Source organism: Panthera pardus, unplaced genomic scaffold, assembly GCF_024362965.1.
Source record: "Panthera pardus isolate Hobbes unplaced genomic scaffold, ASM2436296v1 HiC_scaffold_11, whole genome shotgun sequence".
NCBI classification, from domain to species: domain Eukaryota; kingdom Metazoa; phylum Chordata; class Mammalia; order Carnivora; family Felidae; genus Panthera; species Panthera pardus.
The window spans coordinates 61064708-61092001 of NW_026526666.1; the positions used below are offsets into that span (position 1 = coordinate 61064708).

The 27294-nt window shown below is 40.4% G+C and overlaps 1 protein-coding gene and 1 long non-coding RNA gene across 6 annotated transcripts in view; one reads left to right on the plus strand and one right to left on the minus strand.

Moving 5' to 3' along the window:
* PRKAA2 (protein kinase AMP-activated catalytic subunit alpha 2) overlaps window positions 1-16181 on the minus strand; it is an 82163-nt gene extending 65982 nt beyond the window's left edge. The window contains exon 1 of one of the 5 annotated variants that reach the window (XM_019449153.2): window positions 15959-16175. In XM_019449153.2, the coding sequence (XP_019304698.1) occupies window positions 15959-16052 (94 nt within the window). In that variant the 5' untranslated portion in view covers window positions 16053-16175. Of the gene's footprint in view, window positions 1-15561; window positions 15681-15958 lie in introns of those variants that run through there. The other 4 variants (XM_019449152.2, XM_019449155.2, XM_019449154.2 and 1 more) reach the window with 4 other exon arrangements.
* A 230-nt stretch (window positions 16182-16411) lies between these two features.
* LOC109266798 (uncharacterized) lies at window positions 16412-26739 on the plus strand. Its single transcript, XR_002079862.2, has 3 exons — window positions 16412-16554; window positions 24500-24596; window positions 26500-26739. It is a non-coding gene; the product is annotated as an uncharacterized LOC109266798 (long non-coding RNA).
* Window positions 26740-27294: the final 555 nt, after the last annotated feature.

The window sequence follows — 27294 nt, forward strand, 5'->3', positions numbered from 1 at the left end:
ATCTACCACTGATTAAGCAAGAATTATTAAACACTTTATATACAAGTCTTATTTAATCCCCAGAATTCCATAAAGTAAATATGACTACACCCAGCTTACAGACGAAGCAATTAGGAATGAGACAACAGTGAGCGGCAAGATGGTACATCTGCCCAAGCCCAAAATTCACACTATTTTACCTCCCAATAACCAGGGTCTCTTGATTGTAACATAACAAGAGCACTTACTACATGTTAATCCTTTTATCTCTAGCCCTTGAGTTGAGAAACTAGGGTGATGAAGGGATGGAGCCTCGTTGTAGGTGATAAGCTAAGAAAGGAGAGACAAAGGACGAGAATAATCAAGTAAGAAAAATTGCTGTTAAAATGCAGGCTGGGGTAGGGCTGTAGCCTTTGCTGTGGATCAAACTAAAGGTATTCATCAAGAGCTCCAAATGTCAAGAAAATACAACACAGTCCCGTAATACAATATGTAACATGCACTCCATTTTATTTCAGAGAACAAACTCCTATACCCTTGAAGACCTTTTCCTCCTACTTGTTTTTACCCTCCGTTGGTCTGAGCATCCATTTATTCATTCATTTGACAAATATTTTCTGAGTGTCTAATGTGTACTAGACATTGCTCCAAATGCTGAGAACACAGGTACAAATGGAACTTGCATTCAGGTGGAGAACATAAACGATAAACATGCAATATGGTACTATAATGAAGTACAATGAAAATAAAGCAGAGTATGAGTGACAGGGTAGAGGTGGGAAAACGTGCTATTTTAAACAGATCAGGAAAGCCTGGAGATGAGAACATTTGGCAGACTTGTTCTTCAGCTAATTTCTTTGAAAGTGATTACGTGATATGCTGTATTCAGCTTCATTTTTAAAACTTATGTTTATACTGGCTTTACACTCTAAATGCCTTAACGTATTTTGTTAAAACTTAAAGTCAATCAAGAATTCCACACAAGAGTCAAATTACTTTTTACATAATCATGTAAGATGAATCATTTACAGAGTCAGAAAAAAACATTTCTCCAGTATATATTTAAAACTGCTGGAGAGAGTATTAACATTCGGGTCAGAGAAAAGATAAAAACATGCACAGATGTCCTCATGCCATGTGAACGGTAGAATCTTCCAGAAACACTCCCAAAGCTTCTTAAACCATGCCCTCTCTTCTGTCTTTCCAACTCTGGTCTTTTTTTCTTTCTTTTTTTTTTTTTTTTTAAGGTTTACTTATTTTTGAGAGAGAGAGAAAGAGAGAGAGCGAATGGAAGAGGGGGAGAGACAGAGAGACACAGAATCCGAAGCAGGCTCCAGGCTCTGAGCTGTCAGCACAGAGCCGTATGTGGGGCTGGAACCCATGGACCATGATATCATGACCTGAGCTGAAGCTGGACGCTCAACTGACTGAGCCACCCAGGTGCCCCCCCCCCCCAACTCTGGTCTTTAATGTGTCTATTTTCTCTCTGTGTTTCTCTTATTCTACATGCTTTTTCTTCTCCTTATTCATCCTCCTTTCTTTTCCTATCTTCAAACACTTCCCTTTCTATGCCCATCAACTGGCCCTAACTGAATAGTTTTTTGTTTAACATATTTACTGAACATAACTTTCTGTTCCATAAAATTTCTCTTTAAAGTAAAACTGTGGGGGTGGCCTGGCTGGCTCAGTCAGTAAAGCAGGTGACTCTTGATCTCGGGATCTGAAGTTCAAGCCCCACACTGAGAGTAGAGCTTACTTAAAAAATAAAGTAAAACTGTGGAATGACTTAGCATTCTCTCCAAAACAAAATGAGAACCAAACTACTTTTTACCCCTAAGGCCTTTAGGTTTTCATTTCAATGGCTACCCCAGAGATTTCATTTTCTCTGACCCGAACGTAAGACTCTGACTTACCAGAGTCTAATATAAATTAGTATCTTTACCATTTCCTAGACAATCAAGAATTTCAGAACACATTAGCTCTATGCTTCCTCTCCCACTTTTGCTGTTGCTGCATTTAATTCCTGCATATATTTTAAATCTCAAAAGATGTTATTATTTTGTATCATCAGTATCTGTTTAGTTACCCACATATTTACCCTTTGCAATGCTCTTCATTTCCTCCTGCTTCCATTTGGGAAAGTATCATTTTCTTTCTGCCTCAAAGAATTCCCTTTGGTATTCCCTTTCCTATGGGTCTGCAGGTGAATTCCCTCAAATTATGCTCATCTGAAATGTATTTTGCCTTTATTTTTGAAGGATATTTTTGTCGGGTACAAAATTATAGGCTGAACAGATGTTACAAAATTACATCACAAAATTTTACAATTTTGAAAAATATTATAAAATATTACAAAGTATTACAAAATTATAGGTTGAACAGGGGGCGCCTGGGTGGCTCAGTCAGTTAAGTGTCCGACTTCAGCTCAGGTCATGATCTCACAGCTCATGGGTTGGAGCCCCGCGTCGGGCTGTGTGCTGACAGCTCAGAGCCTAGAGCCTGGAGCCTGCTTCAGATTCTGTGTCTGCCTCTCTCTCTGTCCCTCCCCTGTTCATGCTGTCTCTCTCAAAAATAAACATTAAAAAAATTTTTTTTAATTATAGGTGGAACAGAATATTATTCTACTGTGTCCTTGCTTTGTTCAGAAAATTAGCTTATTGTTCCTTTGAAGACAGTATCTCCTGACTACTTTTCAGATTTTTTCTCAACACTTTCTCCCATTTCTGTGCAAACAGATGCAGTCCACTCCATTACAGGAAAGCCTGAAGCAAAGGGAACCAGTTTTAAGCAGTTTTTCAATGATGTACCTAGGAATGATTTTCCTACATTTATTCTGCTTGAGGTTCATAAGCTTTGAATCTATGGTTTGATGTGTTTATCAGACTTGGAAAACTGTCTGCCATTGTCTCTTCAAATACTGCTACTTCCCCAATTCCCTGTCTCCTTCCTTCTGGACCTGCACAGTGCCCCAGTCTTAGGATCATCAGTGGTCTTATGTTCAAAATAACATCCATGCTCACAGGACGCAATTGGTAGTAATCTAATACCAGTTTTAGTTTTTTAGAAAGAATTAGGACTAGAAACAGCCTATCAGTATGGTAGAAACAAACACATCTTCATCAGGAGTTAAAATATCTAATCCCTGCTTCCCAGAGCCCATATCACACAGACAGAAGAGGTTGTGGGGGATGACACTCACATGAATGGATAAAATCTACTCCAGCATTTGTAAGCCTCAAACAGTAACCACATCAAATAACTGTCCCCTCATGCAGCTTCTAAGCCTCCCACAGCGGGTGCATTGAATTAGAAGAGACATCATAAAGGGGAGCTGGAGTATCTTTTTCTACACAAGTTTAATACTGGTGAAACAGTGAGGTAGTAATACAGTTCTTTGGAGTATTACATGTCCCTTCAGAGACCTCCCAGTCCACATGTAATTCAACAATCACAAGTCATTTTCAAAGTAAACACTGGTGTGTGGTAACAGAACTGAGAAATCACATCTTGGTATCTTGGTATATGTTAAAAGAAACTACATTAAAAGAAGGTAGGAGCACTTGGGTGGCTCAACTGGTTCAGTGTCCAACTCTTGATTTCAGCTCAGGTCATGATCACACAGTTTGTGAGTTTGAGCCCCACATCGGGTTCTGTGCTGACAGCTGGGAGCCTGGAGCCTGTTTTGGTTTCTTTGTCTCCCTCTCTCTCTGCCCCTCCCCCACCTCACATTCTGTCTCTCTCCCCTTCAAAAATAAATAAACATTTAAAAAAATAAATTAAAAAAAAGAAGAAGAAAGTACGTCTGAGGTCACCTTTCTACAAGGGGGAAAAAACCTTAAGCCTACAATGACTTTTTTCTCTACAGGTTCCATTAACACATGTTAGACTTTTCACTGTTATTTCTATAGGTCTCTTTCACTTTCTATCACTTTGTCTCCCTATGGTTCAGTCTGGATGTTTCTTCTGACTTTTCTTCCAGTTCACAATTCTCTCTGCAACACAATCTAATTTGCTTTAAAGCATCCATGGAGTCCTAACTCAATTATTATATTTTCCATTTACAGAATTCCCTATGTTTATAGATTCTAGATCTCTGCTAAAATTCTCCATCTTTAACATATAAGTTATTTTAAAGTCCATGTCTGATAACTTTAATATCTGAATCACCCATGAGTCTGTTCCTGTTATCTTGGCCTTGTCTCCTAGAATGTTGAACACCGTACATGAAAAAACTGTACAAGCTCCAGATGATTTTATTTCCGCCAAAGAATAAAGATAGGAAGGAGATCATCTTAATAAGTGTGAAATTAAGCTGATTCTAAAAAGGATTTCGGTCCTCAGAGGGCTGCAACCAGAAACCCAACTGTTTACGAGGGGCTCTCCTTCTTGATAAGTTGTCAACTGCCTTCTCACCAAGACTCAAGTTCTGCTCATCTTTTCTGCCTTTTAGCCACTGCTATCTGTTTGGCTTTTCACATGTACCATAATTACAAATTAGCAAATGACCAAGAGAAAAGCCAAAGTATCAGACTCACTCCAATACCTTTTTCTTCTCACTGGGACACTGACCACCCAAGTCTTGGCTGACTTCAAACAGATTTTTTTCATTTCCTCCAAATTTTCTAATTGTTCTTGACTAGAAGGTTGATTTGATACAAGTTTAAAGTCACAGCAGATGTGGAAGTTAATCACATTAGAAAAAATGTTCATGCACTAATAGAATATTGAAGTTAAAAAGAACTTTATAAATTATTTATGCCAACCTTCCATTCAAAATAGGAATTTTGTGGCAACAATTTTGATAGCTAACCATACAGGATCTAAGTAAATGTGTCAATGACAGAAATCTAACCGATCTGGGGACGTGTGGGTGGCTCAGTCGGTTGAGTGCCTGACTTCAGCTCAGGTCATGAACTGGCACTTTGTGGGTTCAAGTCCCACATCAGGCTCTGTGCTGACAACTCAGAGCCTGGAGCCTGCCTCGGCTTCTGTGTCTCCCTCTTTCTCTACCTATTCCCCGCTTGTGCTTTCTCTCTCAAAAATAAACATTAAGAAAAAAATTAAAAAAAAAAAGAAACCTAACTGATTTAGAGTATAAGTTGTACCATTCCTAAACAAGCTCCTTGATAGAAAGATCCTCATTATTCTGGATTATAATTTGCCTCTTAAAATATTCACCCAATAGTACTAGCTATATCCTTCAAAACATCACTGAACATGGTGACTCCTTTTGCTAGATGATGGTACTTCAGCTATTCAAAAACATCTATCACACTGAAAATACATTTTCTATAGTATAAAAAATGTTTCCTTTACTGTATTTCACATGGCATTCTTTTGGGGCTTCCTAATTATAAGGGTCATTCTCTGAAATATGATTGGCTAAGTTTTGCATATTATAGTGCCAAAAAATGAATTCAATATTCAAAATTTAAATTAATCCCAAGTACAGAACTACACTACCTCTAAAACTACCAGCTAATATGGTCTCTATACATCTATTTTCCATGTGGTAACAATTTTTACATTTAAAGCATTCAAAACATATACTTCCTCAGCTTATAGTCAGTTAAACTCCAACATTTCAAGAACGAGTGTCAAACTGTTCTAGTCTTTTATGCACTTCTTCCTTGTTTGTAACTTAAGTGCTAGATTTTACACTTGCCCCTATTCAATTTCACCTTCTTGGTTTTTGCACAGCAGTCTAAGTGTTAATATAAATTTAAATTCTGCTTTTGTAATTTGTCTATTAATCGCCTCATCTAGCTTTGTACCATCCCAAATAGGAAATATTACTAATTAAATAGAGTCAAGGTCCAAGATTTCCCCTTAGGATGACACCTGGTTTCTTTGGGAATAGTTATTCAGCAGTAATAAACCACACACAGCACATTTCTTCATCTTATCCACAAAGTTATTGTAAGACACAAAGTCAAATTCTTGCTGAAATCAAGTTTACAACATGTGGTATAACTGTTACACTGTCTAACGGTGAGTTAGTAGAGCACTAGGTAGAAGCTGATATCAATCTGAGTAAAAGGTGGATTCATCATATATTTGACTTAGAATTCAAATGTGAGACAAGATTCATTTAGGTAAATTCCCAATGAATATTTCCCACTTTGTTTTAAATTAGTAAATCAGCTGTAGCAGCATCATTGCCACATTTTTAATACTGGTAAAAATATTCTGCGTAAAATCCAAAATGACTAAGCACAGTAAATGCTAAATACATATCAGTTGTATTAACTCATTAACTAAGCCTGGGAGAAGTGAAGTATGGAATACCATATAGTGCCAAACTATATTCAAACACCTTTAAAAAGAAAATGAAATTAACTGATATTTATAGTATTTATCAAGTAAAATAAGAATTTGGAAAAAAATTATGATATATTCAAATTTTTTAATTCCATGATTTTCAATTATGACAGCTAGATAAACTACCTTGTAACTAATTCATAATTTAGGAGTTAAGAGACGTTAAGTGTGAACATATATTTAATACTACTGATCATGTATTTAATACTACATAAGACTGTATAAATAATATGAAGAAAATTTTCTGAAAAGAAGTATCTTAGTAAGTTAATACATGGGCATTCAGACTGAGACATGTTTATTGCAAGATTTGACCATTTTCCTTAACCATATAAAAGGTTGTTTAAAAAAAAAAAAAAACCTAATGGCAGGTTTACAAAGATTACCACTTTAAAAATAAAGGCACCACCTAAAAAAATATGGTAAAATTTATCAGAGGCAAACATGGTTAAACCTAAGACAGCACTTAAGCAAGAATACTGTTCCCTTGAAGGGGTGAAAAAGGTTTCTATTATTAGCAGAGATAAGAGCTGCCTGAAATTCTTTCCTTAATACACTATACTAAAAATAAAATGGCTCACTACATTTCAAAATAAACACATTGCTTTGTATATGCATTTCAGCCATTTAACAGATAAAAATCCATTCAACCTGATTCAAGGTGCTCTTATGTTTTTATCTGATACATATACTAGGTAGATTTGCTCTACTTATAACACACTGAGTATTTTAAGAATCTTGTGCTACCCACTTACTCGTTATCTCTTAAAGGATTTGAGATTAGATCTTCTGCTAGGTTAAATTAAATTATCAGCCTGACTTAAAAAAATTACTTTCTCTATGAAATATTTTCCCTATCATCAAGGAAAGTACAAGAATCCCAGAAGAATAAATGGGTGTCACCATTACAACTACCAAATGTTTTAAGGAAAACTAACATGGATGACAAGATAAATTAATATTGTGGCATGTTTTTACCAAAACAAACAAACAAACAAAGAAACACTATAAGCAGTGCTGTGTCAGCATGGGAGAGGGATAAAGTCCACAGAACTGAAGTAATTACTTCAGTCTATGATCAAACTTCCAAAATCCTCTCTAAAGTTACACACATATACTAAGAGAAAGTTTGGTACAAAGACATTTTGAACACAAAGTGCATTTTCTGTAGTTTAAAAAAATGAACTGTATTAATTTTGGTTCTACTCTAAGTAGAGCCTTAAAAATGACCCTTTAAAAATAAAAAATGCCAGCTGCTGCTCACATTCTTTTCCTTCTCCTAACTTCTGCCTCCTTTTCTCAAGAGATCTGTGATTGCAGCCACAGGATCTGGAATATAAGTCAGTTACACGTTCACACCTATGCACAGGGAGTAGTGTATAGGAGAGGGTGATAGTGAGCAGTATCTAGAGACTCAGAGTTTTCTGAACACATCAGAAAAAAATATCAGAAGAGAGCTGGGAAACACTAAACAGAAGATCGTAAAGTCTTCCTCCCCCTCATTAAATAAACTTCTGGTCTCAGAACCAGATCACAGGCTATTCTCAGAATTCAACTAATTATGGGGTTTATATACATAAGACCTACTTACATAAAATTACATAAGAGTTAAGGACTTATGAGGGTCTCTTCACCTACATTTTTTCATGTTCTTCTCACAACAATGTACGAGAACATGTGGTATTATTCCCTTTTTTTACAGATCAAGTGACTTTAGTTTAAGGCCACTCAGCGGGCATACAACATAGCAAACGTTCCACCCCAGGTCTTCCAAATCCAATGGTGTCTGTACTATATACCATGTTGCCTTTGTGCACTTACTTTGAACCTATCCACCATTTTTAACATTGTTTCTTAAGGGAAAAAACCTCTTCTGAGAGTCCCGTGAACTGATTACACAAAAGGAACAAAATCCATTCAGAAATTAAGGACCAAATTATCAATGCTGAAATCATCTACGCCATACAGAAGTCAAGGGGGAAAAAAGTCTAAATACCACATCATTTATCCAATTTTTGAGAGATACCACTGAATTGATTTTGATTCAAACACTAACCTTCTAAAAAAATTTTTTTAACATTTATTTATTTTTGAAAGAGAGACAGAGAGAGCAGGGGAGGGGCAGAGAGAGAGGGAGACACAGAATCCCAACCAGGCTCCACGCTGTCAACACAGAGTCAGACGTGGGTCTCGAACTCACAAACCATGAGATCATGACCTGAGCCGAGGTTGGACGTTTTAACTGACTTGAGCCACCCAGGAGCCCCTAAACACTAACCTTCTAGTACTTGAGTAGAAATATATCTTTATTATTTGGAACTACTGTTTAACACTTGCTTAGAATCTGAATAATTTTAAAAGTAAAATCAGTTCAGCTAGTAAGTTATATGAACATCCACTATTACTTGCCTTTTTCTTATTTTAGTCATTTTTCATGTTTGTGGGGGAAAAAATTACATGACTTACCCAAAAACAACTGCATTTCAATAAAAAAAAAATTAGTAATTATCACATAACACAAGCAAGTTAGTCATTTAGAACTTCCTTCAATGTAGGCATCCAAAAAACAGGGGCAAATTGTTACAGCTCTGTCTCCAGTCTCTATCAGAACTGAAGGCATATTTGAACACAGCAAACACTAACACTTCACAGAGAGTGCAGAATTGATTCACAACACCCATGCACCCAGGCATCTTCACAACACTGCCACTTTATCATTCTTAAAGCCATGTTATGTACCTCATTTAATCCTCATAAAAATTCTAGAAGGCAGTAGGCCGAATGCTGTTATTGCCATTTTGCAAAGGAGGAAACAGGCTCAAAGAAGGTTACTAGTTTTCCCAAAGCCATATAACTAGTGGTAAAATGGAATTAAAATCCAGGGCTAAAGACTTCTTAGACCTATGTTCCTTCTAGGACATCAAATCGTTTTTGTAAGTTCTCTTTACTTTGGTTACTAAAGGTTACCGGTAATCTTTAGTCAGGGTTACTTTCATAATAAGAAAAAACTGAAATACCTGGTATTTACAAGGAATTTGGTTTAAAACTGTCAGAATTCAGTATATTCATCCATATAAGGAATGGATTAAGGCATTAAAGTTAGGAATATGAAAAAATAAATTTTAATCATGCGTATGATGGATTTTCAAAGAACAATTTTATTCTAAATGCGAACTAAAATGAAACATCAATCTTTTTTAATACTCGATGAATACCTACAGATATGTGAAATTACATTCTTGTAGATTTAAAACTCAAAACAACACACTATGCATCTTGACTTTACACTGCATGGAACACAGACTCTGGAGTCAGAAAATCTGGCTTATGATTGCCAATTCTGCCACTTACCTAGCACTGTGACCTTGAGCAAGTCACTTAAGGTATAGGATTCTCAATTTCGTCATTTGTAAAATGGAGATAATAACAAACTCAAGATTATTCTGGGGAATAAATAAAATCAAATGGATTTTATAGTACTTAAAATATTAAAAAACTGAGTCTAGTTGTGGCTTTTTTTTTTTTTAATGTTTATATTTGAGAGAGAGAGAGAGAGAAAGAGAGAGATAGATACTGACAGACAAGAGCTTGAGCAGGGGAGGGACAGAGACAGGGAGACAAAATCTGAAGCAGGCTCCCGGCTTCCAGCTTCAAGCTGTCAGCACAGAGCCCAGGATGGGGCTCAAACTCATGAGCAGTGAGATAATGACCTGAGCTGGTCAGAGGCTTAACCAACTGAACCACCCAGATGCCCCTTGAGTTGTAGCTTTTATCACTAAATTGTTACAGATGTGTTTCCCTTTTCTTTTGTTCTCCATTACATCTACATTTCCACTCTGGTCTTCAGTAACTCAAATTTCCATTAATCGAGAAGGAACAATTAAAAATACCCATTTGGAGGAATTAAATCTTTTTAAAAATCAGTTTAAAGTTGGAAAGGATCCAACAGATTACATGTTCCAGCGCTCTCCTTTAGGAGAAAAAGAAAACAAGGCCCAGGAAGTCAAAAACAATCCCAGCAGGGGCCAGTATGCCACAGGTACAACATTCTGGTCCACCAACTGACCAGGTAGTTGTCCAATATTCAACTTATCATTTAGAACTCGTTATATTTCAAAAAATGTAACACTGCTTGTTTTTAAAAATGTAATAAAAAGCAGCACCTGGGGAGCTCACTTAAGCCTCGGACTCTTGATCTCAGCTCAGGTCTCGATCTCAGCTCAGGTCTCGATCTCAGGGTCATGGGTTCAAGCTCCACACTGGGCATGAAGCCTACTTAAAAAATGTAATAAAAATTCCATCTGCTTATCTTTCCTGTTAAGTGAGGAAACAGTAAATAAATAAGTGGGGAATTAGTACAATTTCTTGAAAGCCAAGTCTGTGGGCCATTCACAGAACTATCTGAAAAACAGAGAAGGTAATTCCTTGGTGAAACTACTAGCTAGAAAAAGGCTAATGTGATTGCAAAGTATCCAGTGGTGTCTTCTGACAAAGAGTAAATATTTCATAAACCAAATCTATCAGTACTCACCTTGAAAACGCAGGCTGCTTTTCAAATAAATAATTAGCATTGTATTACATATATTCTTGAATCAGTCTTTGTATAACACAAACAACAAATCTATTCTTGTATTTCTATCATCTTTACTATTGAGATAAGAGCTGAACAAGTCCCAATCCAAGAGCTCTTAAACAGTTCTCAAGCAGTTCTACCCTACCCTGGAAAGAATATGAACTAAATCAATGTGGAGAAAAAATTTAAGTAGATAAAAAGCATTACTTTTAAGTTCTGTCAGCCTACATCACTTGTTTCCATAGCACTTCTCTGGTAATCTAACAAAACAATGGAGAAAGTCAGTTTAGAACTTTCTAAATAAACCTTTCATTATCTAACAGCAAAAAGAAAAGTTCTTTACACTTTTAAAAAATGACTTGAAACAAGTGCTATCAAATGAAAATTATGCCACTTTCAATTTTTGCTTATCGTACCTAACGTTGGCCTGTAAGTTGATACACCAAGTTAAATCTTAAAAGTCTGTAATTAGCCTAACAGTTAAAGAGAAAAGGCACACACCAAAATAATGCTACTTACTCTTCCATTTCCATGTTTTTTTTTGTTTTTTTTTTTTTTTAATTTTTTTTCAACGTTTTTTATTTAGTTTTGGGACAGAGAGAGACAGAGCATGAACGGGGGAGGGGCAGAGAGAGAGGGAGACACAGAATCGGAAACAGGCTCCAGGCTCTGAGCCATCAGCCCAGAGCCTGACGCGGGGCTCGAACTCATGGACCGCGAGATCGTGACCTGGCTGAAGTCGACGCTTAACCGACTGCGCCACCCAGGCGCCCCCCATTTCCATGTTTTTAAAACCATATAAAACCAAATCACCAGGGCGCCTGAATGGCTCAGTCAGTTAAGTGTCCAACTCTTAATTTGGGCTCAGGTCATGATTTCACAGTTACTGAGGTGAACCCCACGTCGGGCTCTGTGCTGATGGCATGGAGCCTGCTTGAGATTCTCTACCTCTCTCTCTCTCTCTCAAATAAAAAACTTTAAAAAAAAAAAAAAAAACTAAATCATCTATCATTAAGTTATTTAGTAGAAATTAAATTTACAAGGTCTAAATCTATGTAACAATTAAAAATATGTTTTCAATACATTTCAATTGTACTGGAACAACTGGGTATTCATTCAAAAAGCTGATCTTAGAACCTCCTCTTATACTCAAAAATTAACTCAAAATGGGTCTTACACTTAAATGTGAGGGCTAAAACAAAATATTTAGAAGACAACATAAGAGAAAATCCTTGAGATCTAAAGTAAAGATTTCTTGGATATAGCATCAAAAGGTCCATAAAACAAGAATCAATAAATTGGACCTCATGAAAATTCAAAACTTTTAAACTTCAAAAGACACCGTTAAGAAAATGAAAAGTCAAACAGATTAGGAGAAAATATTTACAAACTGCATCCAATAAGAGACTTGGACCCAAAATTTGTAAAGAATTCTTATAATTCAGCTCATGAGATGAGCAAAAGATATGAAGAGATATCTCACCCAAGACAATAAATATATGGCTAATAAGTATCTGAAGATAGTTAGTATCATTAATCATTAACAAATGCAAATTAAAGCCACAATGGACACCATTTCCACCCATCAAAACGCCTTTAAAACACACAACAACAAATGTTAGTAAGGATGTAGAGAAAGGAGAACCTTCATACATTGTGGGTAGGATAGTAAAATGGTACAACCACTTTTGAAAAGTTTGCAGTTTTTCAAAAAGCTAAACATACAAACTATGATATGTCCCAACAATTCTTCTCCTAGGTACCTGACCAAGATATATGAAAACATGTGCCCAAAGATTTGCATCCAAATATTTGTGGTAGCATTATTCGTAAATTTTTTTTTTAACATTTTTATCTTTGAGAGAGAGAGAGACAGAGCGCAAACAGGGGAGGGGCAGAGAGAGAGGGAGACACAGAATCCAAAGCAGGCTCCAGGCTCTGAGCTGTCAGCACAGAGCCCGACGTGGGGCTCGAACTCACAGACCGTGAGATCATGACCTGAGCCGAAGTCGGATGCTTAACTGACTGAGTCACCGAGGCATCCCTGTGGTAGCATTATTTGTAATAGCCCCAAACTGAAAACAGTGTCCATCAACTGGTCAATGTACAGGCAGAAAGTGGCATGTCCACACAATGGAACATTATTTAGCAATAAAAAGGAATAAACTATTGACATGTTACCTCATGCATAAGCCTAAACACATCGTTAAAGGAAATATGAAAGACTCCATATTGAATGATCCTATTTATCAGAAGTGTCCAGAGAAATAAAGTTTATTCAGACAGAAAACAGATTAGGGGTTTCCTGAGGCTGTTGGTGGGAACAAAGATGAACTGTAAATGAACATGAGGGATCTTACTGTGGTGATAAAAATGTTTTAAAGTTGATGTTGGTTCCATCTATGATGATGGCTGCATCATCAATAAAGTTACTAAAAATTAATGAATCACATATTTGAAATGGGTGAATTTTATGATACGTAGACATGCCTCAATAAAGGTGTATTTTTCTTTTTAAAAAATACATTTTTAAATGTTTATTTTTGAGAGAGAGAGAGTGGGGGAGGGGGAGAGGGAGGCAGAGGATCCCAAGCAGGCTCCACGATGACAGCAGAGAGCCTCATGTGGGCTTTGAACTCACAAACTGTGAGACCATGACCTGAGCTGGACACTGAACTGACTGAGCCACCCAGACGCCCCCAAAAATACAAGTTTTTAAAAATACGTGTACTTTTGTTTGTTGTCCCCTGAAGAATTAAATAAGACTGACTACAACAATTTCTACCATTTTTATTGAGCAACTGTACTACTTCTAATCCGGGATGGGAAATCACAGTCTAACTTTAGAGAGGCTCCAACATGGTGTTAAAAACACTCCTCCGACTGTTCATTAGACTGGGCCCTCCAGGAAAAGGATTTCTCATAAATCAGCGTACCTTCCACTGGTTTATATTTTAAGAAGCCAGTGCCTGGAAGCTGCTCAAGAGTATATACAAAAGAGATTTAAGTCGTCCTTTGACAATGGGCCAGTTGATCTGATGGGTGTTTTCGTCTACATTCAAATTATGTAAGAATTCAAAGCGACAAACATTTTAACACAGTTTGAAAGGATGCAGGGTAAGTTATATAACTTTGAGGGTATACATGCCCAGATGGCAGAGGCACAGCTTGCTTGAGTAAATGGATCATGTCATGACACGGTAGCCCTCAGTAATGACACTGAATGGCAAGTAACCTTACAGGCATGAATCTAATGCTTGGATCTTCCTATATTCATCCTAAATATATCCTCTTGGCTAGCCGCTCTAGGAAGCCTTTTATAATACCCCAGGACTTTATGGCGCACGTAGTACTTCAAAGATTTTTACAAACTTTTCAGGTCTTTACACAAATACCACTTTGTCTGTGAGACTTGGCCTGACCACCTTATTGAAAACTGCTAACCTCACAAAACTCACTCTCTCCTCCCTGATTCATTCTTCTCAGTAGCACTAAACAGACTACATATTTTACACATATATTCTGATCTTTTGTCTCCTCCTACTAGAACATAAGCTCCACAAAAGGAGAGATTTTATTTAATTTTTTTTAACGTTTATTTATCATCCAGAGACAGAGAGACACAGAGCGTGAGCAGGGGAGGGGTAGAGAGAGGGGGAGACATAGAATCCAAAGTAGGCTCCAGGCTCTGAGCTGTCAGCACAGAGCCCCATGCGGGGCTCGAACTCACAGACCGCGATGCGAGATCATGACCTGAGCCGAAGTCGGTGGCTTAACCAACTGAGCCACCCAGGTGCCCCAAAGGAGAGATTTTAATGTGGCTGTGTTCCTTATTGTATCCCCACCGCCTAGAATGATGTCTAGCACACAGCAGGTGCTCGGCAAGTACGTTCCGAATAAAACAGCATCAGACACGTGCAATAAGATGGTCTATGCCACGGGAATGAACGAGTTCCTTCTACCTATTTAACACCTTTGACTTGAGGCTTAAAATATGAAGTTTACAGGGAACTAAAGGCCTGAGAGTAAAATCTCAGACTGCCTACAGCAAAAGAAAAAAGCTGACGTTTGACTTGTAATTCTGGATTTACAACAATCCAACGGAAAGTATTTCTAATAAGCTGGCTCTAATTCTGAAGAGAGGACAGATTAATAAAACCCCATGTGACTCCTATTAACATCAAAAAAAAAAAAAGGTTCAATGCTTAACTAGTAACAAGTAAAAAAATAAAATAAAATGACATTCAAAAGCAGCCTGTTTCTCTACACCGAAAATGGGATCCCATCACCAAGAAAACAGACCTCAGCTGGACAGGTCTTAGCAGTTCTGGCCTCCTGAGCCCGGTACGCTCCGAGGGCCAACACCAAGGAACCTTTAATCTGTCCCCATTCCAGAAGCCTTCCTAGACTTCTTTCCACACGCCAAGCACCCTTGAGATCCCCAGATCTAACCGAGCCCAGACCCGCTGCCGCGGCCTCCCTGCGTTCACGCCCCCACCTGCAGGCCCTGGGAACCTGCCCGAAAGCGTCCGCCCCACCAACCCGAGTCCCGGAGCACGAGCGTCGGACGGCAGGCACCTCCCGGCCTGGCCAGTGCTGGAAGACATTTTGCACCTCACCCTGCTTCTGCCAATTTCGGTGTGACCTTGGGCTCGTTCCCAAACCTCTAGGGGTCCCCGTTTTCCCACCTTCAAGGTGAGGACAACACCTGCGCCGAGTCGCCGCAAGGATGAAATGAGCTCACACGCGAAGCACCCAGCAAGGCACCTGAGGCGCTGGAAACTCGCTCACCGGCACCGGGTCTTACTCCCCGGCGCCGCCCACACCGACTCCGCTGCAAGGCACCCTGCCCCCCAGCCCGACCTCCGGCGTCACCCACCCGGGCACGGACCGCCGGTCACACCCCGGGCCCACCGTCGTCCCCGCCGCCGCCCCCACGCCCGCCCTCGCGGGGCTCCCGGGCCCGCTCCACCTGCCGCCAGGCCCCCGCCCGCCCGCGGCCCTGGGCGCGCCGGGCTCCCGCCGCCCGACCCGGCCTCCTGCGAGCGGACAGCCCCGCGCGGCGGCCTCCGGCGCGTACTCAACTCTTCACTTTGCCGAAGGTGCCGACGCCCAGCGTGTCACCCAGCACGTAGTGTCCGATCTTCACCCGCCCGTCGTGCTTCTGCTTCTCAGCCATCTTCGGCGCGCGCAGCCTCGCTCCGCCGCCGGCGCCTCAGTGCGAGTGCGGCCGCCGCCGCGGGCTCCTCAGTGTGGCCGCCGCCTACCCACAGTGCAGCGGGCCCGCGGCGGGGGGGTGGGGGGAGGCCCGAGTCGCCGAGGGGCGCGGGGCGGGCGCGGCGCGCGGGAGGCGGCGGCGGCGGCGGCGGCGGCGGCGGCGGCGGCGGCGGCGTGGGAGCGTCCGGGCGCGAGCTGCGGCGGCGGCGGCGGCGGCGGCGGCTGGGGGCTGGGCGGGGCGCCGGAGGGGGGCGGGGCGGGCCTGGGGGCAGCCAGGTGTGCGGAGGAGGGAGCGGGGCAGGGAGGGGGGTGGCCCCTTCCACCTGTGGGGGGCGCCTAGCGCGGGAGCAGGCTTCGGAACCCGCCGTGGGAGAAACCGAGGGGAGCTAACGTGTGAGCCGAGAGGGGCCGAGCGTCGGCGTGCGGCGACGTGGGAATCGAATTTGAAGAGAGGCAGGCCTGAAGTGTGGGGAGAGAGGGACGTGAAGTCTAAAGTGCGGGTGTAAGGGAAGTCAGGGGGAGGCGGCGGTGGGGAAGGGCCTCGATCGAAGGTCAGTCTGCGGAGCGCTAGGGGGAAGTTTTTCGAGTCTGGGCGGGGTGTTTCTGATGCAGGTCTTGGCACACAGAGGACGCAATACTTGTGCTCTCTTCGGTTGTTCTCCACTGTGGATTTTGTAATTCTCCGTCCTCTTGCCCTGTGGTGCAAGAGCTCTCTCCCCAAGAGCTCTCAGTTCTGATTTGCGTTTAGTTCTCCAGTAACGCACAGTCACGATTTTTGCTCGATTGTAATTTAGCACATGCTTATATAAAGTGTAGATTTAGCTGGTCGTAGAGTTGCCCAAAGGGGGCAATAGTGAAATGAAAAGGGAAACAATGTAATGAGCAAAGCAAGTAAAATACATAAAGGACCTAGAGAATTGTGAAGAGCAAGGGCGATATAAGGACACAAATTAAAGAAAAATAAGAGATCGAAGTAGGGGAGAAGGGTGAGAGGAAACTGGAAGCGTGACACGCAGGCACAGTATTAAAGACTGACAAGAATTTCGTTACGAATTGATCTCTCCCATCCTCCCTCCCTTTCTTCCTTCCATGTGGTCCGAGTCTTCAGGGTTGCCTTTCAGTGCTTAAAAATGATTTGATGATTGGAACTGAATGTTTACGGAGTAGTTGAACATACTTAATTAACATTGTGCATAACACTAGAGTTTCAAGGTCATGCTCCTCAAACAGGAACCCTCTTATCACACTGTTTATGTGTAAAGAGAGAAATGTATTGATCAGAAGGAATAAAATGTAATAAAAGTTTATTTTCTGAGAAGTGATAGATACGCGAATGGCAAACATACATCCTTTCTTGTTCAGACACCAAGGCAATCTGATGAGAGATGATCACAGCTTATAAATTATAAATATCACAGCTGTTGAACAGAGGCTATTTTCGTTCATTCTTGGGATCATCTTTCTTGCTGACAAGAAGTATCATTTAAGAATCACTCGACCTAGCTGGCAATTGGGAGAAAACAGCCAGTTATTTTTAATGCTGAACCTTCATTTGGGTATTCATTCAAATAAGTAAGAAAACAGAATACTTAATTTTGCTTTTGAGACAGATGATGTATGTCTCTTCTTCTGATACACCAGTAAAAGACATTGAAAAGTCTGTTAGATTGTTTTCTTGATTCGCCACGAAGGCAGATTATAAATGGAGATTTTAAAGCATTTTACACACCATCTTTACTCCTAGATAATTACAATTTGTTATTATATACTTCATAACTATGATCCTTACCCAGCAACTGTGAACGACCTTGTAGCTTTATTATTATGCCAACAAGTATATACTTCGCTGATTAAAACGTTCATTTGAACACAATGATCTCATTTGACTGCCATAAAAGAAACTTATTATTACCCCCATTTTGTAGATGGTAAAACTTAAATCGGCTAAATGGCAGACTCATCAGAACCCCTATGCAGTTCTGACTTGTCCTTTGGTCTCTCTTCCATACCACAGCTGCCAAAGAAAACTAAACGTGCTGTTCTAAGAACATTTAAAATGTTCACGATTGGAGTCCCATTCTCATAGTTATGTCTAGGGCAGGCCAACAATGTATACTTCAAGCTTCTACCTTTAGCTGTCTTCCTGACCTCAGTTTGGCAGCAAGATTGAACCCTAAGGGCTGAGAAGGCTGGGAAAGCACCACTCTCTCATTGGCAGGGAGCAGCCTCCTGTTGCCCTGGGGCATTTTGGATGTGGTTCCCAACTGCCTCACCCTCCCCAGGAGTACAAACCTGACTGTTCATCAGAACAAATCTCCTTGAGTGCCGTGCCCCTTGGAGGTCTCACCACCACCGACCCCCCACCACCAACAGAGATGTTCTGGTAAATAACAATATTCCCCATTTGATTATTTTCCAGTGATGCTATAGTGTCCCTATGTTCTTTAATACCTATCTCTAGATTGGTGCCCCAGACAGCCATTCAGTTCTCAACCCTGCTCCAGCTATTAACTGCTTTACCCACTGATACTGGGTCTTTGGGGTTATTTTACTTCAAATACTCAGAGCCTGAATAAGAGAATAGTGGACTACCACTAGCCAAATATACTACACTAGATTCCACTGGTATTCTCAACAACCAGTTCCTTCAAGTCTTTGCTCAGTCACCTTCCCCATGAGACTTACCTGCTTTGACCACCTTATTTTAACATGGGAAGTACCAGCCCACCCATACTCTCTGCCCTGCGCGCTCTCCTTCCCCCTACCCTTCTCAACTGTTTCTTTTCCCCCCATGGCACTTACTTTCTGACATACTATTTCATTTCCTCGTTTGTTATGTTTTCGTTTTGCTAGTCACTCCTAACTAGAATGTAAGCTTCAAAGAGAGAGGTTTTTTTTTTTTTTTTCCTCTATTTTGTTCACTGATGGATCCTTGACTCCCAGAATAGTGCCTAGCAAATTACAGGCACTCAAGTGGATTCACGTTGTGTGGCACCTGAAGTTTATATAATGTGCAGTGAGTATTTATTTGAAAGAGAGAACACAACTATGTACACATCCTTTGAAGCTGACAACACAAACATTCCTAAATCCAGAAAAATAACATTTTTATAAATTAATTGTCCCACACACCTCTGTAATACTTTTGTACATTTTTGGAAGCATATTCTTTGATTGTCTCTTCATGTTTTATAATTTTTTATTTTCTTTTAGGGAGAGAAGGGGGGGCATGTGAGCAAGGTAGAAGAGCAAGGAAGAGGGAGAGAGAATCCCAAGCAGACTCCATGCTCAGCACTGAGCCCAGCACAGGGCTCAATCCCACAATCCTGGGATCATGACCTGAGCCAAAATCAAGAGTCAGATCCTCAACCAACTAAGCCACCCAGGTGCCCTTAATATTCTTTATAGAGCACATAGAAAGATAATTCTGTCCTTCCTCTGACATTATTCGTCAAGTTTTTTTTTTTTTTTAATTTTTTTTTTTCAACGTTTTTTATTTATTTTTTTTGGGACAGAGAGAGACAGAGCATGAACGGGGGAGGGGCAGAGAGAGAGGGAGACACAGAATCGGAAACAGGCTCCAGGCTCCGAGCCATCAGCCCAGAGCCTGACGCGGGGCTCGAACTCACGGACCGTGAGATCGTGACCTGGCTGAAGTCGGACGCTTAACCGACTGCGCCACCCAGGTGCCCCTATTCGTCAAGTTTTTGATCACACATTTCTCTTTGGGGTCCCCATAGGACTTTCTTCATACAGCTAATAGAGCATCTATCAATTTTATTATATATTAATATCTCATGTATTTTTCATATATACTTATATATAAGTGAATATTTCATAGATAGCTACATATAAAAATTACATACCCCATCTGCTGTTCCTAGGGCCTAACAGAAAGTGGTACATCATTCCAGAAATATTTGCTGAATTGAAATAAGCAAAATAGTTACTAAACCATAGAATCAAGGAACAAGAATATAGGGAAGAGCACTTTAAAAAAAGAAGTTGGGTGCCTAGCTGGCTCAGTTCGAAAAGCATGTGACTCCCGATCTTGGGGTCGTGAGTTCGAACCCCATGTAGAGTGTGGAGATTACTTAAATGAAAACGTTTAATAAAAAAATAATAAAATTAAAAAGTCAAAATTAATAGTTTTATTTTATGCAAATGCGTATTAACTACAAAGCATAATTTTCTATCTTTAGTGCAGTAGTCATTAGTGAGATTGGAAATAGGCATAAGGGAGAACATGTAGGACCTTATAGATTCATCCTAAGGCATTTCTGTTATTGCTCTGAAGTTTAAAATAAGAAGAGTTGATGGGCCCCCTGGGTGGCTCACTTGGTTAAGTGTCCAACTCTTGATTTTGGCTTGGGTCATGATCTCATGGTTCTCATGGTTCGTGAGATTGAGCCCCGCATCAGGTTCTGCACTGATAGCCTGGAGCCTTGGGATTCTCTCTCTCCATTATTTTCTGCCCCTTTTCTGGAGCCTTGGGATTCTCTCTCTCCATTACTTTCTGCCCCTTTTCTGCACACACTCACATGTGCTCTCTCTCTAAATAAATAAACTTAAAGCATATATAAAATAAGAAGAGTTGGACATTCAGTGATTAATGAACTGTGTTGATGATATGTTTTATGTATTACAAGACCAATAATTATCTAATTTTTACTATGAAAAATTCCAAACATACACCAAATTAGGTAGTAGAAATAACCCCTACCCTTGATGATTATCAACAGTGTTAACATTTACCAATCTATCTTGGCACTTTTTAATTTGTTCCCTAAGGTATTTGAAAGCAAATAACCAGATAAAATATTTCACTGATAAAAAAAGTACTTTAGGGGCACCTGGCTGGCTCAGTCAGTTGAATGCTCAACTCTTTATTTCAGCTCAGGTCATGATCTCACAGTTGATGGGATCGAGTCCCATGTGAAGCTCTGTGCTGATAGCATGGAGCTTGCTGGGATTAGGTCTCTCTCCCTCTCTCTCTGTCTCTTCCCAGCTCATGAGCTCTCTCACTCAAAATAAATACACTTAAAAAAAAAAAAACAACATCATTTCATATCTCATTGGTAAAACTAGTAGTGTTGAAATAGATTATACTGAAAGTTCTTTTCAATTGTTAGGAAATTCAACTCCCAGTCCCCACTCCCCATTTTAAAATGAAACTATCAAAGGAAAAAGATAGGATTACAAGAAAGTACTGTAGGCTATAGCCCAAGGTATCAACAAACTGCTCTTGGTGCATTATTTTCCCTATACACGTTTACCTCTTGACATTTGTTATTACTGGTTTGTAAGGTTGAGAGAATAATATTATTGGGCCCAACCTTCTCCAAAAGGATAAGTAGATGCAATATGTGTGACAATACTTGAAACCCTTTCAAGGAAATATAATATGTAACTTTGAGATGTAATTTTTAGCAGGTATCCTAGTAACAGATATTAAACTTAATGTAATCCATTTCCATTTTGTGGCTGAGTACATTTCTAAATTGCTTCAATGTGAGTCAACATTGTAATTTTCAGTGTAGCTGAGAAAAATAAAACATTTTGGATCAAATTTCTTCCAAGAGCAGATGCATTAATTGGAATAACAAAGGTTGTTTGCTTTGCTGTATAAACATTATGGATCTGACACATTTTTAGAATCTTGCTTTCATGTGTGTGTTGACAGCTTGCCTGAAAAAAGCTCAAACACACTTTTAGATCAGCTAAATCAATTATTTCCCTCCTGGCATGAATTCAGTGCCTATCTATACTAAATACTTTTAAATTGGTGAGGTTGAATGAGATATCAATGTCACCTTGAATTGATTATCAACTTTGTTATGGCCGTGCTTTGGAATTAAAACAACCCTTGACAAAACAATATAGTATATATATTATTTGAAGTCTTTTGTAATCCACTTTTAATGACCTCAAGTGGGTGTTAATGCTTTGGCTTGTTGGCTCAATCCTGTTAGCATTAACTGCAAAGCTTTGACATGATTAGTTAGTGCAAACTTAAGATCAATTATGTAATTTCAAAATTTCCAAATCGTCTGTAAATGACAAAATAGTTCACCCTCTAAGAATAAAGACCTTTAAAAACTAACCAAAGAATTCAGTTTCTTTTCTTTCTTTTTTTTTTTTTTTAATTAGAATGTGGGGCAGTAGGTGCCCTTGAAGCGTTCTTAACTCTGAAGTTGCAATTCTATGAAATTAAACATATTAATACTTTTTAAAGTATTTATTAATAAACCTTCACCCTTTGTTCTTAAAATATTGAAAGGTTTTAGAAGTGGTATAAAATTAGCTTTATCTATTAAAGATTCCCAACTTCTCTGAGTATATCATTCCTTGTTCTGAATACATTCATTTATTGAACAAAGATGTTTTGAATGCCTACTGAGAGCCACACACTCTTCTAGGATATAATTTTAAGGAAGGTAAGGTATATTTTATTATTTATATTATTATAATATTATTTATATTATTGATATATTTGTGTGTGTGTCTGTGTCTCCATCCCTATAGGATAAGGGCTATTGCACTGGGGTTTTACAGTAGGAGAGAGATTTGGCTCAATTCCAAATACAATAATGAAAAGTAGGGATTTATAGACAAGGAGCAAGATGGGAGGGTCAGTGGGTAGGAAATTACTAAAAGGCTAGGGCATGTGACTCTTGATCATGGGTTCGTGAATGTGAACCCCATGTTGAGCATACAGATTACTTTTAAAAAATAGTAAAAAAAAAAAAAAAAAAAGTAATTCTTTGCTAAAGTGACTTAACAGGACAAGGTGATGGTAAAGATGAAGAACTTTGTTGAGTAGTGAGGGTTATTAGTCTGGCTGAACTAACTCAGTAGTATTCTTTTTTATTTTTTTATTTTTGAGACAGAGACAGAGCATGAGCAGGGGAGGGGGAGAGAGAGAGGGAGACACAGAATCTGAAGCAGGCTCCAAGCTCTGAGCTGTCAGCACAGAGCCCGATGCGGGGCTCGAATCCTTGAACCGTGAGATAATGACCTGAGCCGAAGTCGGACGCTTAACAGACTGGGCCACCCAGGCGCCCCTAACTTAGTAGTATTCTTGCCCAAGGGTGGGTGCCCAGGGGGAGAGCCTAAGGGTGCCCAAGGGTGGGGCCTAATTGGGCTCAGAGGAGTCTGACAACAATCCTGTCAAGGAGAGTGTCTTTGTCACATTCTAGGGGGAAAGCCAGACAATAAACAAGCAATCAAATACATAATCTAATGTAATATTAGTGACAAGTGCAGTAAAGAAAAATGAGCAGAGTAAATGGATGCACAGATGAGAGTGGGGAAGGGGGAAGGGTTGAACAGGCATTTTGTACGGGTTGTCAGAGAAAGTCTCTCTGAGAATGTAGCATTTGAGCAGACAGCTGAGAATTATATGAAGGAAGGAACCATTAAAATGTCTGAGATCAGAGCATTGCACACAGAGGCAAGAGCAAAGACCCTGAGATAGTACAAATAGCATACAGAAGATACAGCAAGAAAACCGATGTGCCCAGAGTGGTGAGTACAAGAATGAGAATAGATGGCGTTGCAATTAGAATGCTTAGAGCCAGGGACACCTGGGTGGCTCAGTTGGTTAAGCGTCCATATGTGGCTCACGTCATGATCTCATGGTTCAAGGGTTTTGAGCCCCACATTGGGCTCGCTGCTGTCAGTGCAGAGCCAGCTTCAGATCCTCTGTCCCCCTCTCTCTCTGCCCTTCCCCCACTGGTTCTCTCTCTCAAAATAAATAAACTTAAAAAAAAAGAAAAGAAAAGAATGCTTACAGCCAGATCATATTGGTTAGGCTATAGTAAAAACTCCGGACTTTTTAAACAGTGTGATCACAGTTTTTGGAGGATTTTGGAACAGGAGACTGGCATGATATGAATCATAAACTTAAAGACCTCTCTGGATGGCCGTGTGGAAAAGAGTCGAAAGGGACAAGAGTTGAAGCAGAGAAACTGAGAGGCCATTGTGTAGTAGAAACAGCCGAGGGCCAATAAGCTCTTACACTAGGGTCATAGCAGTGAGGATGGGGACAACCATCCAAATTCGGCATATATTTTGATAGAATCTTTATTTTTATTTATTTTTTTTTATTTATTTTTGGGACAGAGAGAGACAGAGCATGAACAGGGGAGGGGCAGAGAGAGAGGGAGACACAGAATCGGAAACAGGCTCCAGGCTCCGAGCCATCAGCCCAGAGCCCGACGCGGGGCTCGAACTCACAGACCGCGAGATCGTGACCTGAGCTGAAGTCAGACGCTTAACCGACTGCGCCACCCAGGCGCCCCAATAGAATCTTTATCCAAGAGGATTTGCCAGTGGTCGGTTGAGTGATGTGAGAAGAATCACAAAAAGGAATGAAACACTTTGATTTCTTTTGGCCCATACAACCAGATGGATGGGGGTGCCACAGACTGACATGCAAAAGACTTCATGAGAAATCAGTTGGGACGAAGGGAAGGACGAGGGACACAATTCTGTCTTGACCATGGTGAGTGTGAGAAGTTTAACCAAATTCAAAAGGATTCGTCCAGTAAGTAGTCAACCAGAAGAATGGGAACCTCAGGGGACAGGTCCAGACAGTAAATTCAAGTTTCAAAACCATCAGTATATATACCCCAGGACTGGCGATCCCTTGGGAAATCAATATAAAGAGCAAAAGGAAGAGATTCTCACACTGAGGTAGGTCAGACTTAGAGAACTATAAAAGGAAGAGGAGTTAGGGAAAAAAAAAAGATACTAAGAAGGAATATCCACTAAGGTAGGAGGAAGTTTAAGAAAGTATTATCAACTGTTTCAAGACCCTATTGGCAGCCTTGCCCAATGCTACCAAGAGGTTAAGCAAGTTGGAGTTGAAGAGTTGTCTATTGGATTTGATAATGGACTTGATAGTGGTATGATGATGATGGTATGAATGGAGTGAGTTGAGGAGAAAATTGAAGACCTAGGAGAAGACGATTCCCTCCAATTCTCGGCTATGAAAGGGAGCAGAGAAATTTATGAAGTTGGCTTTGCAGGGGGTAGTAGCAATTGGGGAATGTGGAGACAAGAGGGAATGGTTTAGGATGAGGAAAAATGCCACATGCTTGCGTGCCGATTGGTATGATCCCGTAGAAGCGTGGGGGGGGGGGGGGGGGAAATGATGGTGTAAGACAGAATGAATACCTGTGGAACGTTTAGCAGTGAATCCTGATTCGACAGTCCTGCAGGACCTCTCATACCTGGACTTATACTCTAATGGAAATCATATACACTTTAATAGATTGCAAAAATGGTACAAGAAGTGGTATGACAAAATCATGGATAGAAGTGCCTGAAAAGTAAGGAACCGTAGGTTAGAAGGCTCTTGTATTTGACCAGGGGAAAAAAGGTTAAGGACTCGAACCACTGGCAGTTCCCGCAGGGAAGGAGAGGAAAGGGTGGATTCGAGTAATATTGAAGAGGAAGAATGAATAGGATTTAGTGACTGCTTATTTATGAATTAGGAGAGAAATGGAACAATTTTGGATGACCTCTAGGTGGATGAATCTTCCTTAAACAATTCTTAGCCTATCGCTTTCTTCCTTAAAAATGTTCAAAGACGGCTCCCTCTCTCTGCCCTTTCCTCACGCTCTGTCTCTGTCTCTGTCTCTCTCTCTCAAAAATAAATAAACATAAAAAAATATTTAAAAAGGGGTGCCTGGGTGGCTTAGTCGGTTAAGCGTCTGACTTCGGCTCAGGTCATGATCTCGCAGTTTGTGAGTTCGAGCCCCACGTCGGGCTCTGTGCTGACAGCTCAGGGCCTGGAGCCTGCTTTGGACTCTGTGTCTCCCTCTCTCTCTGCCCCTCCCCTGCTCTCACTCTGTCTCTCTGTATCTGTCTCTGTCTCTCTCTCAACAATAAACATAAAAAAATATTTTTAAAAAATGTTCAAAGACAGGGCACCTGCGGGGCTCAGTCGACTAAGCATCCAACTCTTGATTTCAGCTCTGGTCATGATCTAATGGCTGTGGGATTGAGCCCTGCGTTGGGTTCCATGCTGAGCTATGGAGCCTGCTTAATATTCTCTCTCTCTCTCTCTCTCTCTCTTCCCTGCTCGTGCACTCTCTGTCTCAAATTTTTTAAAAAATTAAAATTGAATAAATCCATAAAATAAAAATGTGCAAAGACTTTACATTGCCTAATGATTAATGTTTAAAGCTCCATAGTCTGGAATTCATGCACCCCTGAAATCTGCTTTTTTGGCATGCCCAGTACCTTTCTTAGAGACTTCGTTGGAACTCAAGGACTTAGTGAATTCTACTTTGAAAAGTACTCATCTAAAGAGTAAAATTCAAACTCTTTCAGTCTGCATTCAAGGCCCTCTCTAATCTCCTTACTAATCGCATTTCTTGCCTCATCTTTCTTACCTGTAGGTCTTTTCCATTCTGTGTACACATGAAGCTATAGCAGGCAAGTTCCTTGTTCTCATTGTCTAGAACTCCTTTAGCCGTTGGTACTCCTGATCATGGTCTGCCTAACAAATACCTCCACGGGTTTCAAAATTCGCCTCCTCGGTCCCGCCGTTCTGCAACGTCCCAGATACAGTTGACCACGCTGTCTTTAATAATGTCGTGTGCTTTATACAATTAAATCCCTCATTGTACTTACCTATTTATAGGTCTCGTTCACCGTTTGACTATTAATCCCTTGAGGGCAAGCTATGTACACAGTACATGGTAATGGTACTTAATATATGTTGATACATGTACTTAATACATGTCAGTGGAGTGAATGAGTAACAGATGAAATCTCACTTCAGGCATAATGTTATCTGGATTCACCTCTCCCCTCCCAGGCAGCCCTAAAGGGTTCTTCCTGTTTACTCCTGTAAGGTCCTGTATCACTTCTGTTCTAGCACCATACTGTGCTCTAATGTCGTATTTTGCTCTATAGCATTGTTTCTTCTGCCTCTTTTGGTGCTTATACCCCTTCCCTGCAGTGTTCAAGTGCAAGGATTTTATCCTGTTAATCTTTGTATCCCAATCACCTAGGTTCTTAATATATGCTTTAAAAATGTATTGTTCACTGGGGCGCCTGGATGGCGCAGTTGGTTGAGCGTCCGACTTCAGCTCAGGTCATGATCTCACAGTTTGTGAGTTCGAGCCCCGCGTCAGGCTCTGTGCTGACAGCTCGGAGCCTGGAGCCTGTTTCAGATTCTGTGTCTCCCT